Source organism: Procambarus clarkii, chromosome 23 (genome assembly GCF_040958095.1).
Source record: "Procambarus clarkii isolate CNS0578487 chromosome 23, FALCON_Pclarkii_2.0, whole genome shotgun sequence".
Taxonomy (NCBI): domain Eukaryota; kingdom Metazoa; phylum Arthropoda; class Malacostraca; order Decapoda; family Cambaridae; genus Procambarus; species Procambarus clarkii.
This window is the reverse complement of record NC_091172.1, coordinates 8,795,854-8,813,083: the sequence shown is the minus strand read 5'-3', so window position 1 is coordinate 8,813,083 and position 17,230 is coordinate 8,795,854. Positions and strand designations below refer to the sequence as shown.

Genomic DNA, 17,230 nt, shown 5'->3' with positions numbered 1-17,230 from the left:
CCATTATTAGTGACTGTGGACACTTCAGTCACCATTATTAGTTTATGTAACACCATACTTACCATTACTACAGTGAATGTAGTGACTATACCTACTACTACTATAGTGACTATTAACACAACACTCACCATTACTCGTGACTGGGGTCACTATACTCACAATTACTACAGTGACTTTGCTCACTACTCTCACCATAACCACAATGCCTGTGGTCACTATACTCACCAGTAGTACAGTGACTGTGGTCACTATACTCACCAGTAGTACAGTGACTGTGGTCACTATACTCACCAGTAGTACAGTGACTGTGGTCACTATACTCACCAGTACTACAGTGACTGTGGTCACTATACTCACCAGTACTACAGTGACTGTGGTCACTATACTCACCAGTAGTACAGTGACTGTGGTCACTATACTCACCAGTACTACAGTGACTGTGGTCACTATACTCACCAGTAGTACAGTGACTGTGGTCACTATACTCACCAGTACTACAGTGACTGTGGTCACTATACTCACCATTGAGGACGTGGACCAGTATGGAGGCGGGCTTGGTGTTAGAGGGGGCGCAGGTGTAGTTGCCGGAGTGTAGTCTGCTAGCACTCGTCACCATCAGCACACTGGTGTGTTCATCGCTCTCCACCACCACACTCTGTCCTCACCAACACCTAGGTTAGTCCTCCACCACAACTGAAAGGTTATATACAAGGAGCCAGCCACCACCACCACCACCACCACCATCACCACCACCACCACTACTACCACAGTCAACTGTATAGTCAAATCAAATTGAGTGACCACAACACTCAGGCTTCCTGTCCCTCAGCCGTCAATGTTCATCAGTTGCAGCGCCCGCCTGTCCCTGCCTCTCTCTCTCTCTCAGCGCCAATCAATCACGGGGCTGTCAGCCGGCGCTGTGATCCACTCGTCAACTCCCACAACCTGGCCATCATTGGGGCCAGTGATGCAGGTCAGTGCTTTCAACCGTATATCTCCCTCCCTCCCTCCCCTTCCTTCTTCATCTACTCGTCTGTTCCCCTCCCGTCTACCTGCAGCCCTCCCCTGTCTACCCGCACCCTCCCCCGTCTACCCGCACCCTCCCCCGTCTACTCACACCCTCCCCCCGTCTACTCACACCCTCCCCGTCTACTCACACCCTCCCCCGTCTACCTGCACCCCTCCCCGTCTACTCACACCCTCCCCCGTCTACCCGCACCCTCCCCCGTCTACCCGCACCCTCCCCCGTCTACTCACACCCTCCCCCCGTCTACTCACACCCTCCCCCGTCTACCTGCACCCCTCCCCGTCTACTCACACCCTTCCCGTCTACTCACACCCTCCCCCGTCTACCTGCACCCCTCCCCGTCTACTCACACCCTCCCCCGTCTACCCGCACCCTCCCCCGTCTACCCACACCCTCCCCCGTCTACTCACACCCTACCCCGTCTACTCACACCCTCCCCGTCTACCCCCGTCAACCAAACCACTCACCCCAGTTCCTTCCTCGGACTCGTAGTTGATCATCTCGTTGCCGCGGTACCAGAAGACGTAGGAGAGGGCCTCGGTGGTGTGGTGCATGATGCACACCAGCCGCAGGATGGAGCCCAGCTTCACGTGCTTCTCCGGCGCCCCCAGGATCTCCGCCTCCGCCTCTGCGCGAAATAAGATGCAATGAAGAATACAACGCGAGAGACACTCAGCCTGGCACAGCGGAATGTGTTTTAAAGACACATCCAAATATCGACATCCAACTAACACCCAGAGGGACGGCCGGTCGTGTTCAAAATCGAACTGTCATATTAGACCTCAACAAATACGTTTGTTGGCAAGGTAAACAGAGAACACATTGAGCAGCTCATGTCAAGCTCAATAAAGTTGCGAAACAAATATAAGAGGTAAATTTTATCTTCTTTCACGAGTAAATATATAAAGTATTGAGAAGATTGTTCGTGCTTGAATCATTGATCTATCTCTCGCCATCTTGTTCTCCAACAAATTGTCTGCAAGAAAAGTAAAAAAATTTGTATTGGAACTTGGGTGTACAAGAAATAGTAAATATGTTTGCTAGAAGAAGAGGAGAAATATAGGACAATTACAGTTGACCAGCACAACAGTGTTTTCATTAGGACAGGTCACGACCCCCACACGCACGGGTCACGACCCCCACACGCACAGGTCATGACCCCGACGCGCACAGGTCACGACCCCCACTGGTCACGACCCCCCACACGCACAGGTCACGACCCCCACACGCACAGGTCACGACCCCACACACGCACAGGTCACGACCCTCACACACGCACAGGTCACGACCCCCACACGCACAGGTCACGACCCCCACACGCACAGGTCACGACCCCCACACGCACAGGTCACGACCCCACACACGCACAGGTCACGACCCTCACACACGCACAGGTCACGACCCCCACACACGCACAGGTCACGACCCCCACACGCACAGGTCACGACCCCCACACGCACAGGTCACGACCCCCACACGCACAGGTCACGACCCCCACACGCACAGGTCACGACCCCCACACGCACAGGTCACGACCCTCACACACGCACAGGTCACGACCCCCACACACGCACAGGTCACGACCCCCACACGCACAGGTCACGACCCCCACACGCACAGGTCACGACCCCCACACGCACAGGTCACGACCCCCACACGCACAGGTCACGACCCCCACACGCACAGGTCACGACCCCCACACGCACAGGTCACGACCCCACACACGCACAGGTCACGACCCTCACACACGCACAGGTCACGACCCCCACACACGCACAGGTCACGACCCCCAAACGCACAGGTCACGACCCCCACACGCACAGGTCACGACCCCCACACGCACAGGTCACGACCCCCACACGCACAGGTCACGACCCCCACACGCACAGGTCACGACCCCCACACGCACAGGTCACGACCCCACACACGCACAGGTCACGACCCTCACACACGCACAGGTCACGACCCCCACACACGCACAGGTCACGACCCCCACACGCACAGGTCACGACCCCCACACGCACAGGTCACGACCCCCACACGCACAGGTCACGACCCCCACACGCACAGGTCACGACCCCCACACGCACAGGTCACGACCCCCACACGCACAGGTAACGACCCCCACACGCACAGGTCACGACCCCCACACGCACAGGTCACGACCCCCACACGCACAGGTCACGACCCCCACACGCACAGGTCACGACCCCCATACTTGCTGCCAATGTTCATGACTGTAAAAACACAATCATTCTTCCATGCAATTGTTCCAGCAAGTTTTCCTAAAAAATATTACAAATAACCCTTTGATATCATGTAAAATATTTGATTAATGATTTAGGAACAAACCTTTTCCCATACTTCTTCTTCTTCTGCATCTTTACTGGAGAAAAAAGTTATAAATTACCTCTCCAAAGTTCCTTTAACACTGTTTAACCGCCACTGAGGCAGATGACAAGTGATTACAAATAGCAAACACAGCAATACTTACCCTGTGTGGCTGGGGTGAGGCCGGGAAGGGGATTAAGGCACTGACAGTCACCTGCCACCTGGTGGTGAACACTTAGGGGGTGTACAGGGGGCTGACACTTACCTACCACCTGGTGGTGGACACTTAGGGGGTGTACAGGGGGCTGACACTCACCTACCACCTGGTGGTGAACACTTAGGGGGTGTACAGGGGGCTGACACTCACCTACCACCTGGTGGTGAACACTTAGGGGGTGTACAGGGGGCTGACACTCACATACCACCTGGTGGTGAACACTTAGGGGGTGTACAGGGGGCTGACACTCACCTACCACCTGGTGGTGAACACGGAGGGGGTGTACAGGGGGCTGACACTCACCTGCCACCTGGTGGTGAACACTTAGGGGGTGTACAGGGGGCTGACACTCACCTACCACCTGGTGGTGAACACTTAGGGGGTGTACAGGGGGCTGACACTCACCTACCACCTGGTGGTGAACACGGAGGGGGTGTACAGGGGGCTGACACTCACCTACCACCTGGTGGTGGACACGGAGGGGGTGTACAGGGGGCTGACACTCACCTACCACCTGCAGGTGCACGAAGAGCGAGGTGGGAGGGTGAGAGGACACTTGACACTCGTAGATCCCGGCGTCCCGCGGCTGCACGTAGCGGATGTGCAGCTGCCAGTCCTGGGGAGGTGAGGGAGACCTTAGTGAGGGAGGCCTTAGTGAGGGAGACCTTAGTGAGGGAGACCTTAGTGAGGGAGACCTTAGTGAGGGAGACCTTAGTGAGGGAGAACTTAGTGAGGAAGATGGTGCAGAAGAGGAGGATGAGAGACACATTGCGTTAGGGAGGATGGAGTGAGGGATATGTCGATGAGAGACATATCAGTAAGGGAGGTGTTGGTGAGGCCAGCACACTCCCAGCTGGTGGGTTGGACGTGCTGAGGGTGTGGACCTGGTTCAAGGTCACGTGAAGGCAGCGAGGCAGCCCCGCTCCCTGAGGCACCTGGCCAACACTACTTCATCTAACCATTGGTGTTGTGGGACATTACTGGAGGGTTTCTGGGAACATTTGAAGATATTACAGCTATAGAAGTTATTGTCTTCATTGTTAATGGGAAGGTGGAGGAGATCATTGGAGGGGGGTGGAGGTGCTGGAGGGGGAGATGATGTGTATGTGTGTGTGTATATATATATATATATATATATATATATATATATATATATATATATATATATATATATATATATATATATATATATATATATATATATATAAATATATATATAACTTTAGAACACTTTCCCACCAGGAGACTCGAACCCTAGCCAGCACAGAAGCCTTCCAGCAACTGGCATAACAGGTACGCCTTAACCCTCTCCACCACCTGCTCAGACCCTTAAAAGAGATGGTAATTTCGGAGTATTTAAATACCCCAAAGATCAACACCTCCCAAGAGCACCAGAGCAAGTGAGGGGTCATTTATACGTTAATTTCATCAAGTCCCTGTTAATATGGGAAGACACAGTGTCTGCTTAAGGCACAACTCTCCTAAACACGAGAGTTAAGTATACAACTTTAGAACACTTTCCCACCAGGAGACTCGAACCCTAGCCAGCACAGAAGCCTTCCAGCAACTGGCATAACAGGTACGCCTTAACCCTCTCCACCACCTGCTCAGACCCTTAACACCATATATATATATATATATATATATATATATATATATATATATATATATATATATATATATATATATATATATATATATATATATATATATGTCGTACCTAGTAGCCAGAACGCACTTCTCGGCTTACTATGCAAGGCCCGATTTGCCTAATAAGCCAAGTTTTCCTGAATTAACATATTTTCTCTATTTTTTTCTTATGAAATGATAAAGCTACCCATTTCTTTATGTATGAGGTCATTTTTTTTTATTGGAGTTAAAATTAACGTAGATACATGACCAAACCTAACCAACCCTACCTAACCTAACCTAACCTATCTTTATAGGTTAGGTTAGGTTATATATATATATATATATATATATATATATATATATATATATATATATATATATATATATATATATATATATATATATATATATATTCATCCCAATTCACACTGAATACAAGTGTATTTGCAACAGGGTGGAAGCAGACCAATACGGACTGCATGGGTTGCATTGCGGAAGCACAAAGGGCTGGCATGCAAGACACAACGAGGTCAATGACATCATCAAGAGAAGCCTCGTCTCAGCTAGGTGTCCAGCGGAGAGAGAACCTCGCATCTTAGGGGTCCAAAACCCGGATTTCCCCGCACTTCGCCCTGATGGCATCACCATATACTCATGGAAGGAGGGTAGACAGTTGGTGTGGGACTACACATGTGTATCCACCCTGGCTGACACCTATGTACACTTGGGAGCTGATCATGCAGGTGGGGCGGCCAACCACAGGGAAACAGCAAAATCACTCAAGTACAGGCGACTGGAAGGTCAATACCTCTTTGTTCCCATAGCGTCTGAGACGCATTGTCCCTGGGGCAAGAGTGCCTTGGGATTTCTCAAGGAATTGGGTTCCAAGCTCATTGACGTCACCAGAGACCCAAGGGCTTCCAGTTTTTTGTTTCAGCGCCTCAGTGTGGCGATCCAGAGGGGAAATGCTTGCTGCGTCCTCGGTTCCTGTCCGGAAGCGGAGGAGCTTCAAGAGATCCATAACCTTTAGGCATTTGTCTTGTATGTTTTGTAACCTTTAAATACACAATAAAGCAAAAAAAAAAAAAAAAAAAAAAAAGGAAGGGGGTGGTAGGAGAAAAGCACACAGAAACTGTATTGGAGGGGACCTACATTCCCTCCAATGCGTTATGTGTGCTTTCCTCCGAGGCTATGGGTCCCCCATCTTCCAGCTAGAGGTGGTACTCCCTTCCCTTTTATTTGTAAATTTATATATATATATATATATATATATATATATATATATATATATATATACATATATATATATACACACATATATATATACACACACACACAATAGAGAGTGTACCCAGTGTTGTCCATGTATGTTTGCCTGTCTCCCATCTCCATATACTTCCATCGATCTATCCATCCATCTTTTTCCTTTCCCCATCTATCTGTCTATCCATCTACCTATCCATCCACCTATTTAACCATCTATCTATCCATGCATCCACCTATGTGTCTGTGTATCTCTACCTTTATTCTTTTTCTCTTTCTGCCTCTTTATCTGTCTCTGTCTCTAATAAAAAAATACTATTGCTATCAGGTGGTTGCTGGTGGGAGGAGTATAGCAGTGTGAACTATTTACAATTAGCAGTTGTTCCCTTTTGAGTTCTGGGAACCATGATGGCCTATGTTCATCCCATACCTCAGACCATTCCCCCTGCCAAGTTGGGAGTTTCTCAGACTGGCAACGGGACATCCAATTTATCATAGAATAATCTGAGGATACCTGGCGTTGCTCGAATCTGTCTCCCATCTGTCTATCTGTTTCTTCATCTATATATCTACTTATATTTCAATCTATTTACCTATGCATTTAATTCTCCATTTATGCATTCATCCACTTATCTATCCATCTATCAATCCATGTATCCGTCATCTATCACTAGATAGATACATGACAGAAAACTGTAGTAATTCAATAATTACTTGAGTTTCTTGACCATGAATTTTGGTAACTTGATTACTCTTCTTAGTGCTGACAGCCAGGAGCTAGAAGCATAGAAAGTTCACCTTGCAAGATCACCATCGCCAGCAACCCGGGTTATATATATATATTGCCACATGGAGAGGTAGGTAAAAAAAAATAAAAACTAATTATAATAAATTTATACCTTATCTCCTTGCAATGATTTTATATTATATATTTGACTGTAGGTTTGGGAGGGATTCTCGCGGGAGATAACAAGATATCCAAGAGGTAATAGGATATCTGAGAATGCCTCGCGTTATTCTGCCTGGCGCGCCTAAACCTTGCTTGAAGCTCCCAGACGTGTTGCATCGTGCAGCTCTGCTCCAAGCTCAACCCGACGTTATTTGCAATAATTTTTACAAGCTGCTTTTGCATGGTCGCAGGAGTGTTCTGCATTACACTGTAGATAAAAATAACAGGGATATGAACGCGGGCACACGCATACGAAGGCACATATTCAGAGAGGAGACCAGACAACACAAATCTGGCATACCGGAGGAGAAATCATGAGATGAGAAAATTCCCAATAATTTCCAGAGGGAAAACAGAGTTCAGAGAAAAGACAGTACAAGATGTAACGGACTACATCACCCAGAAGTGACAGGAAGCAATAAGTCTGTCCACATCAAAAGGGAAAAATAAATAATGCACGATAGGAATAATAGCATGATTGTGCTGTCCCGCTTGAGTACTGCTCAGTACTCACTTCCCCCACTGGCATGGGGGACCTGACAGCTGAGTGGACAGCGTTTCGGATTCGTAGTCCTGAGGTTCCGGGTTCGATCCCCGGTGGAGGCAGAAACAAATGGGCAGTTACTTTCACCCTGATGCTCCTGTTCACCTAGCAGTAAACAGGTACCTGGGAGATAGACAGCTGCTACGGGCTGTTTCCAGGGGGTGTGTAACAAAAAGGAGGCCTTGTCGAGGACCGGGCCGCGGGGACGCTAAGCCCCGGAATCATCTCAAAATAACCTCAAGATAACCTCCCCCTTCAGAATAGGAGAGATTGCAGAAATAGAGGGAGTACAGAGAACATATACGGCACACATAGACGCGATAAAGCACCTAAATTATTGGGATCATCTCAAAGCCACCCAAATGTACTCACTAGAAAGAAGACGAGAGAGATATCAAATAATATACACCTGGAAGATACTGGAGGGCCAAGTACCAAATCTACACAGTAAAATAACAACATACTGGAGTGAACGATATGGAAGAAAATGCAGAATAGAACCAGTGAAGATAGGTGCCATAGGCACAATCAGAGAACACTGTATAAACATCACACACAGAGATCACACTAACGTGATGCATCAAATGAACAAATCCACAAGGGCCGTGACGAGGATTCGAACCTGCGTCCGGGAGCATACCAGACACTGCTTTAATCGACTGAGCTACGACAGGGTAAAAGGGTTGAAACCGTAGTTCTACTGAACTTACTGGATCCCGTAGCCTCTCCGAGACACAAACCAGGTTTTTACACAACGCCCCCCCTGCACCCGAGCTATGTCAGTAGGCCGTTCGCCCTCTTCGCCCTTCAACCCGTTCTCGCAAATTTAATAAGTCAATATTGACTTATTAGTTGCGTGCATAGGTGACATACTTAACATAATAGTTTCCCTTGAAAAGCTTCATAGAAAACACCGACCTTACCTAACCTACTTAGTATGTTAAAATAAGCATCTTATAGCTTCGTAATTACAATTGTTACTTAACCTATTATAGGTATAGGTTAGGTAATAATTGTAATTACGAAGCAATAAGATGCTTATTTTAACATACTAAGTAGGTTAGGTAAGGTCGGTGTTTTCTATGAAGCTTTTCAAGGGAAACTATTATGTTAAGTATGTCACCTAAGCACATATTTAATAAGTCAATATTGACTTATTAAATTTGCGAGAACGGGTTGCGCCCTTACATCATTTGTTCACTGTATAAACATCAGAGGTCCGCGGTTGTTCAACATCCTCCCAGCGAGTATAAGAAATATTGCCGGAACAACCGTGGACATCTTCAAGAGAAAACTAGATAGTTTTGTTCAAGAAGTGCCGGACCAACCGGGCTGTGGTGGGTATGTGGGCCTGCGCGCCGCTCGAAGCAACAGCCTGGTGGACCAAACTCTCACAAGTAAAGACTGGTCTCGGGCCGGGCTTGGGGAATAGAACAACTCCCAGAACCCCAGCAAGCAGGAACACATGGTTTAATTAGTGCAGCATTCATGCAATTTAAAGTTGAAGGGTACGAAGAAACTTGAGGAATAACAGAGCTTCAGAGAGCAGAAGGCCATTAATGAGCACCTCAGTGTCAGAAGAGAAGCGGAGACAACGAAAACAACATGGGCAAATAAAGCAAAAACCAGACCTAAAATGCTTCATCAGCTCATCAAGAGGAAAACAATATTAACGGAACAGGTAATGAAACTGAGAAATGGAGAGAACAGGCACAATGAGAATGATAAGGAGGTGTGTGATGAACGCATCAAGAGATTCGAGGAGGTTATCGAAACAGAGCAAGAAGTAGTGCTCGAACTAAGAGAGAAGGCGTTCAATAAAGCATCACTTGAATTATTTGAGGTGAGGAAGCATTTGCTTGAACTGTTGGTCTAGATAAACTCTTAGCTTGGAATGTAAAAGGTGGGAGCAGAAACACTGCTTGCTGCTGTCTATAGTTTACAATAGGTCACTGGTAACAGGAGAACTACTAGAAAGTTTGAAGACATCTAAAGTAGTTTCAATATTCGTGAAAGTATTCAGACAAAAGCTACTGAAGTACAGGACAGTGTTCCTAACTTGCATATCTTGCAATGTGATGGAGAAGATTGTGAGATAACAACTAGAATATCTGGGGAGAAGAAACTTTATAACGTAACACCATCATGGGTTAAGAGATGGAAAATCTTGCCTCACAGGTTTATTAGAGCTTTATGACCAGGCGACACAAATTATACGAGAAGAGGAGTGGGCAGGTTGCATATTTGCGGATTGTCAGAAAGACTTTGACATAGTACCCCATAAGGCAATAGTACAAAAGTTAGAGAAGCAGGCAAGAGATGCAGGGAAGGTGCTCCAGTGGATAAGGGAGCACCTAAGCAACAGAAGACAGGGAGTCACTGTGAGAGGGTGTTGTCTCAGTGTCAAAATGTCACCATCGGAGTCCCACTGGGTTCACTACTCGAACCTACCCTGTTTCTCAGACAAGTTCACTGTGAAGGTTGCCAGGCGGTGCCAGGAATTGTCTTTCGAGTTCAACAAATTTCTCTTCCTCGATTCCTACATTCCCCGTCATCTACCATCTTTTTCCTCCTTCCCCTCTCTCATAATTCATATGGTCCCTCTTTCCCCCTCACCCACTTTTCCCTATCCTCCCTCTCTCCAATCCAACCTCGACTGTACAGTCTTTCCATTAAAATATAGAAGGCATTCCCAGCTGCTCTTGGATCTCTTTAACTCCTCTTTCCCATTCATCACCTCGTCCCAATCCACCTTTTCTTCACTTTGTTTCTTCTTCATCTCTTTTCTCGTCACCCCCCCCCCTTCTTCCCCCTCTCTTCCCCTTCTCTCATAAAATGTATTATGATGAAGCACTGACAGTTACTGTGTGGTCTGGGCCTCTCAGAAAATATTTTATTACGACCACTAAAAACTCTGAAGGAATCTCACCGAATATTTCATTTGACTCGATAAAATCGCATGTTGGGAGTCTCTGTAGCGCCAAATATTTTCAAAATCTTTAAAATTTTTAAAATTTAACTTAGGCCAACCCCGACCAGCCTCTGTACGTCCCGTACCCGATGTTGGAAATTATCCAACACTAATACATCATTTTTGTATAATAATAATACATCATAATTGTATTAACCATACAAATTACAAATTTTAGTAATTCGTAGAATTAATCCAATTAATGTTTCTATTGCGACGCAGTATTATACCAAGTCCTTCCTACAGTCTCCATGGGGCCAGGAGATGGCAGGTAGTTGAAACATGAAATATCTCCACATTTAGTTGAATCTAAACCGAGTCCAGTTAATTACTTTCCTTTGCTAAGGATAATCGTTTATTTAGTTGTTTTATATATACAGCATATTACTGCTTACTGAACTCGCTTATTTAGGTGAATTAACAACTACAGTGGAAAATATTATGATGTAAAACAATTCTATATAATAATCCTCTCGTTCATTTTACGCTGTCTTAATAAGCTGACTTGCGTTATGCAAAAATATATTGCACCTTAATGCTTTCATCAGTGAAATGAATACTTGTCATAATTCCTTATTTCCCTAGTTAATTACAAGTAAATAAAACACTTTACGCTCGAGAATACTTTGGAGCGTTCTGCGCATGCGTATCACAGCCAGGGAGGAAGGAGACGCCATTCCTACTAGCGACGCCACATTAGCAGCGTGCACGAGAGAGGCGCCATTGCAAGGAACCTGCTTAGTGTCATTTTATTTGCTCCTACAACTACGAGAGCGGTGCCACGTTATTTCGGAACATAACGGCTGTGTCCTGGAACTAATTAATTCTCCGGCCCGTAGTTGACGTCTTAGCAACAGCAGTTTCAAGACGGAGAACTGGAATCGTTTCCAAGACCAACGGACACCTGACCCGGCAACTATTAATTACCTTTTATTTAACACTGTGATCACATGTTAATATTTAAGTTAGTTGTCGTTAGGCCATTTATTTACAACAAAATCCAGTACGTTTACTCTCGAGCCGTATTCTGTAATTTATATAGGAATATGTTTCATTAATGTCTGTAGAAGAATTCTACAGTGTCAGATATATCGTTTAAATCCTATAAGGAAGAATTCCGTATTATTAGATATATCTTTTTATTATTTACGTAGAAGATTTCTACATTGTAATTGCCTTACAGCTCCCGAGTCCACATCAAGCGCCTTCACCTGCGACAACTTGCTCGACGCAACACGGCGTCAGTGGCAACTGATTTCACATCTCTTATTTTCACAGCTAAGCTGTTAATTGTTGTTTGTAGAGACGTTTGTTTGAAATTGAGTACTCAAATGAGCCACGGAAAAAGGAAATATTAGAATGACATTTCTTCATTGTTAGAGTAGTTAACAAATGGAATGCACTAAGCAATGATGTGGTGAAGACAGACTGTATACACAGCTTAAAATGTACATATGATAAAGCTCAATAGGCTCTGGAACCTCTACACCAGTTGACTTACAGTTGAAAGACACTACTGAAGATCCAAAGGTGGATAAGACCTGGGTAATTACTGGTTTGAAAATAGAGTAGTTGATCTATCGAATAGATTACTGGGTAACATAATAAACATGGGATCACATGAGTGTTTCAAGCGAAGGTTAGACTTATATACGAATGAGTTTGGGTGGATATAAATAGAAGCTGTCTCGTAAGGGACAATTAGTCTCCTCCAGTTTCTTTACTTCTTATGTTCTTAATATATATAAACATCTTGAAGACTGCTAACGTGGGTGAGAGCGTTTCTATTATGAAGGTAACGAAGTATTACAGTGGAGTGACGTTACTGAAAGAGAACCACAAGGGTCGGTGCTGGGGCCCGTCCTATTTGATATATATATATATATATATATATATATATATATATATATATATATATATATATATATATATGTAATATAAAATAAACGACCCCAAAGAAGAAATTAGTTCGTGCATAACAGTGATTACAGACGACCCAAAACTAATGTGAACATTCAAGAGAGAGAGACTGATAGTCTGTATAAGGAGTCTTGAATCATTCCACAAGTGGTCTTGAGAAATGGCTGCTAGACTTCAACCAAGCAAAATGTAAGGTAAGGAGGATAGGCACCATATACAGTATTGAAGAGGACATTTTTTTCATCAGAAAGGAGGAAGTGTCACGAGGGAAGAAATATCCTCAAACCTTAATGCCAAAATCAGTCAATAGAAAATAAGATCAGCGATATATGTAACACGGCCAACATGCATATATATCCTTCCAGGAGGTGCCATGGTGTATGTACGACACCTGTCCTTGAGCTCTTCCAGGTCTCCTCTTGGGCAACCACAGACCATTCCCTGTATGAAGCCCTCGATAATTGTATAATTGTAGGGTACATAGCAACTGCTAAGTGAACAGCAGCATCAGGTGAAAGGAAACCACTGTGATACAGGATCCCATTACAAATACAATGGGAAACACACTTGAGTAAGTTGGCAATAAGGAGCTCAAAGGTAGTACTAGAGCGTCCACACGTATACAAGGCGGCTCCCTTCTTCCACACGGAAGTACTGAGGCAACGGCACCTCACCACGCTGGAGAAGACCAGGTATATGGAGGACATGATAACGACATACAAGATTTAAAAAGATTGAAAGAAAAACAAGACAAAAGATCACTGCTAAGAGCTAGGAGGAGCAGATGGTGTGAGGTGCACCTTCCTTTTGCCCCCCCCCCCTCCGCCACTTAACTCTTCATGCAATCGAAGAAATTCTGAGACAAAAATAACCGTTCTAAGATGATGTATGAAAGGAGAGACAAAATGGATGGGGATGATGTTTACTAACTTACCGGAGGTTGTAAGTCTCTTCCAAAGCTCACTTACTTTCTGAGGCGTTCCCCATATCACACCAGCACCAAACTCAGTGAGAATGACCCTTCTGAAGTCCACGTTTGAAAAAGTCATCAGGCTTTCTCTCTCTCTCTCTCTCTCTCTCTCTCTCTCTCTCTCTCTCTCTCTCTCTCTCTCTCTCTCTCTCTCTCTCTCTCTCTCTCTCTCTCTCTCTCTCTCTCTCTCTCTCTCTCTCTCTCCCCCTCTCTCTCTCTCTCCCCCCTCTCTCTCTCTCCCCCTCTCTCCCTCCCTCCCCCTCTCCCTCCCTCCCCCTCTCCCTCCCTCCCCTCTCTCTCTCTCTCTCTCTCCCTCCCTCCCTCCCTCCCTCCCTCCCTCCCCCTCTCTCTCTCTCTCTCTCTCTCTCTCTCTCTCTCTCTCTCTCTCTCTCTCTCTCTCTCTCTCTCTCTCTCTCTCTCTCTCTCTCTCTCTCTCTCTCTCCCCCTCTCTCTCTCCCTCCCTCCCCCTCTCCCTCCCTCCCCTCTCTCTCTCTCTCTCCCTCCCTCCCTCCCTCCCTCCCTCCCTCCCTCCCTCTCTCTCTCTCTCTCTCTCTCTCTCTCTCTCTCTCTCTCTCTCTCTCTCTCTCTCTCTCTCTCTCTCTCTCTCTCTCTCTCTCTCGTACTGACAGAGAGAGCAAGCTGCCCTTACCGTCACACCCGTCGGCCTGGGTGTCCGTAAAGCTTCCTAGATACCTTTACCGACCTTCCTCTGCTCCACCTCTGCATCTGATGACCTTGTAAAATAAATTGTCCCTGAACACCTTAGTGACTGCGAGGATATAGGACTCCTCCTTCACTGAACACTTCACTCGATGGAATACTCTCGCCGCTTAAGTACACAAAACAGACCCGACAAAACCCCTTCAGAGAGTCTGACTGCAACAGACAAATAGTGGATTGAAACACTGAATCCTTATTCCGTGTTGCAGCATCACAATAGGAGATGACCCTGCACACAGCTGTGCGTGCTCTCCATGCAGGGGATAGTCCATGAGAAGTACTAAGATCATCGGTTATCGTCTGGTCGACAAAGTGGTAACAAGAATGACCTTTGTACCGTTGCTTTTTTAAGCCTTTGCGTAAAGTGGCATCAATCACAGAATCAATCCAAGATGAGCTGTGCTGCTGAACAGGACACTATAGCGGCCTTTGACCAGCTGTGGCACCAGAGACTTCAAGCACTTGGGATCATAGGTTCAATTCAGATATTAATGAGTGACCAGTACCCAACACAACCTCTGGAGGGAAGTCATTGACGGAGGTGACTCTGAAAGTCCTTCACTTGTGGTAGTGTACCTCACGGTAATGTTTTCCTCCCCCTTGTTATGTAATGTTTGTGTCAATACTTTATTACCCCTTATTCCTGCAGCTGCAGCCTGACCTGATCACTGTTCTCTAACTTTTTTATGTTCTGGTGAAGAAAGCCCGAAAGCTGTGAGGCTCATGTATCTCTAGTCAGAAATAATTTTGTCTTGTGGTAGTTGCTGGCAGGATACATTTACAGTTGACCAATCCACACACACTAGAAAATAAAGGGACGACGACGTTTTGGTCCGTCCTGGTCCATTCTTAAGTCGATTGTCGATCATTCTCACAATCGACTTGAGAATGGTCCAGGACGGACCGAAACGTCGTCGTCCCTTCATTTTCTAGTGTGTGGATTGGTCAACATACTTCAGCCACGTTATTGTGACTCATCGTCTGCATACATTTACAGCATCGACAACACAGGTTATAATCATAACTAGACTCCATGGATAATGACCTCGAGACATATTGTTCAGTTGACAAAAATTAATGTTCTGTCATGAAGTTCATATTTTGGACATGAAGTTCTTGTCTTTAGATACAATGAAGTGACACGCATTGTATTTAATAAACAGCCCAGTCAACAAATGTATACACCTAAGACGCACTTCACACGTTCTCGTCAGTAGGGATTGCAAAACCTTATACAAGGCTCAAGTTCACTACCACCTTGTGCATGCACCGCTCACCAAAATGGCCAACCCATCATTTATCCTAATTCTGGTCGAGGTGGAGAAGGTTTCAGAAGACTCTGCTCTAGTCTTGGCACAGTCTGCTTGGTCTGGTCAGCATCTTGGAGCTTTCACCGGAGAAATGATGCTGGCCTTACTGATATCTGTGTAAAAAGTTTAACCTAAACCAACAAAATTTAAAAATAAACCTAAAACTTTGTCATTTCTCATACCAGGAGAAGTTAAGGGCCTCGGGACTTAAGATTTAAGCCAAAACTCAACAGGGCTGATGTCAGAGGAACATTTAAAGTACTAAACATATTTCAGTAAACGTCTTTAAGAGATTCAATGTGGTACTCACTCACAGGGAGACAGCTTCAAACTCTACAAGTCACAATCTACGACAGAAAAATAGATGATAAAATCGTCTAATCTCCGAAGTCGTGAATACCACGAACGTAGACGGATTCAAAATTCAGCTAAGACAATCTTGAGGCATAATGGAGGGGGGGGGGACCTTTAACAAGCCGCCTACTTCCTCTCACAGTCGAGGCCACGAGAGATGGTGGCCATCATGTATAGATTCAAGTAAAATCATGTAGATGGACAATGTACCCTAGATTTACCACCTGGCCCTATGTTTATTTAGGTTGGCTCTACATTGTGGCCAACATAAGTTAGCAACCATAACTCAAGGCGCTCAGCCATGAAAATTCTTATTATAACTGTGCCATTCTTAAGAAGAACGCTTCATCAGAGAGCCATAATTGCCAGACCGACTCGTATTAGGAACATGTTCTCTCAACACGTAGATCAAAATGTCAATAATTCATCTGACTATGTGCGGGATCTGTTGCACAGTAGACTCCAGCTACATCCATTAACATGATTGTAAATTAACATTAAATCAAGTTTATTCCAAATAGAAAATAAAATAAGTTCATCAAATACACGAGTTTGAGAATGGTGAGGCAGCAGATGAGGTGATGAAGGATAACAATTTATAGCCGGCGGCTGTTTCACTACCAACATCAGCAGTATTGCTAATGAACCCTAGACCTGTTAAGAGGGAGGGAGAGAGAGAGAGAGAGAGAGAGAGAGAGAGAGAGAGAGAGAGAGAGAGAGAGAGAGAGAGAGAGAGAGAGAGAGAGAGAGAAAGGGGGGGGGAGGGGGAGGAGAGAGGAGCCAGCAAGGCGTTCCTCTCAAACCTTTGCTGAGTTTTCAGCTCCCAGGGTGGTCTTCTTTAAAGGATTATCTAAGATCTTTGCTGATCCCTTTGGTAACCTGATCCCGGCACGCACCAGCACTGCGGCCGCTCTTGCTCGCACTACGGCACACACACACACACACACACACACACACACACACACACACACACACACACACACACACACACACACACACACACACACACACACACACACACA

At 45.7% G+C, this 17,230-nt stretch overlaps 1 protein-coding gene across 2 annotated transcripts in view; it reads right to left on the bottom strand.

Moving 5' to 3' along the window:
- Nucleotides 1-17,230, bottom strand: part of LOC123764043 (basement membrane-specific heparan sulfate proteoglycan core protein) — a 211,305-nt gene that overhangs the window by 12,656 nt on the left and 181,419 nt on the right. For both annotated transcript variants that reach the window (XM_069329857.1, XM_069329858.1), the window contains exons 5-7: nucleotides 4,083-4,191; nucleotides 1,495-1,655; nucleotides 523-655 (exon numbers count right to left, since the gene is read on the bottom strand). In XM_069329857.1, coding sequence (XP_069185958.1) covers nucleotides 523-655; nucleotides 1,495-1,655; nucleotides 4,083-4,191 — 403 coding nt within the window. The remainder of the gene's footprint in view (nucleotides 1-522; nucleotides 656-1,494; nucleotides 1,656-4,082; nucleotides 4,192-17,230) is intronic.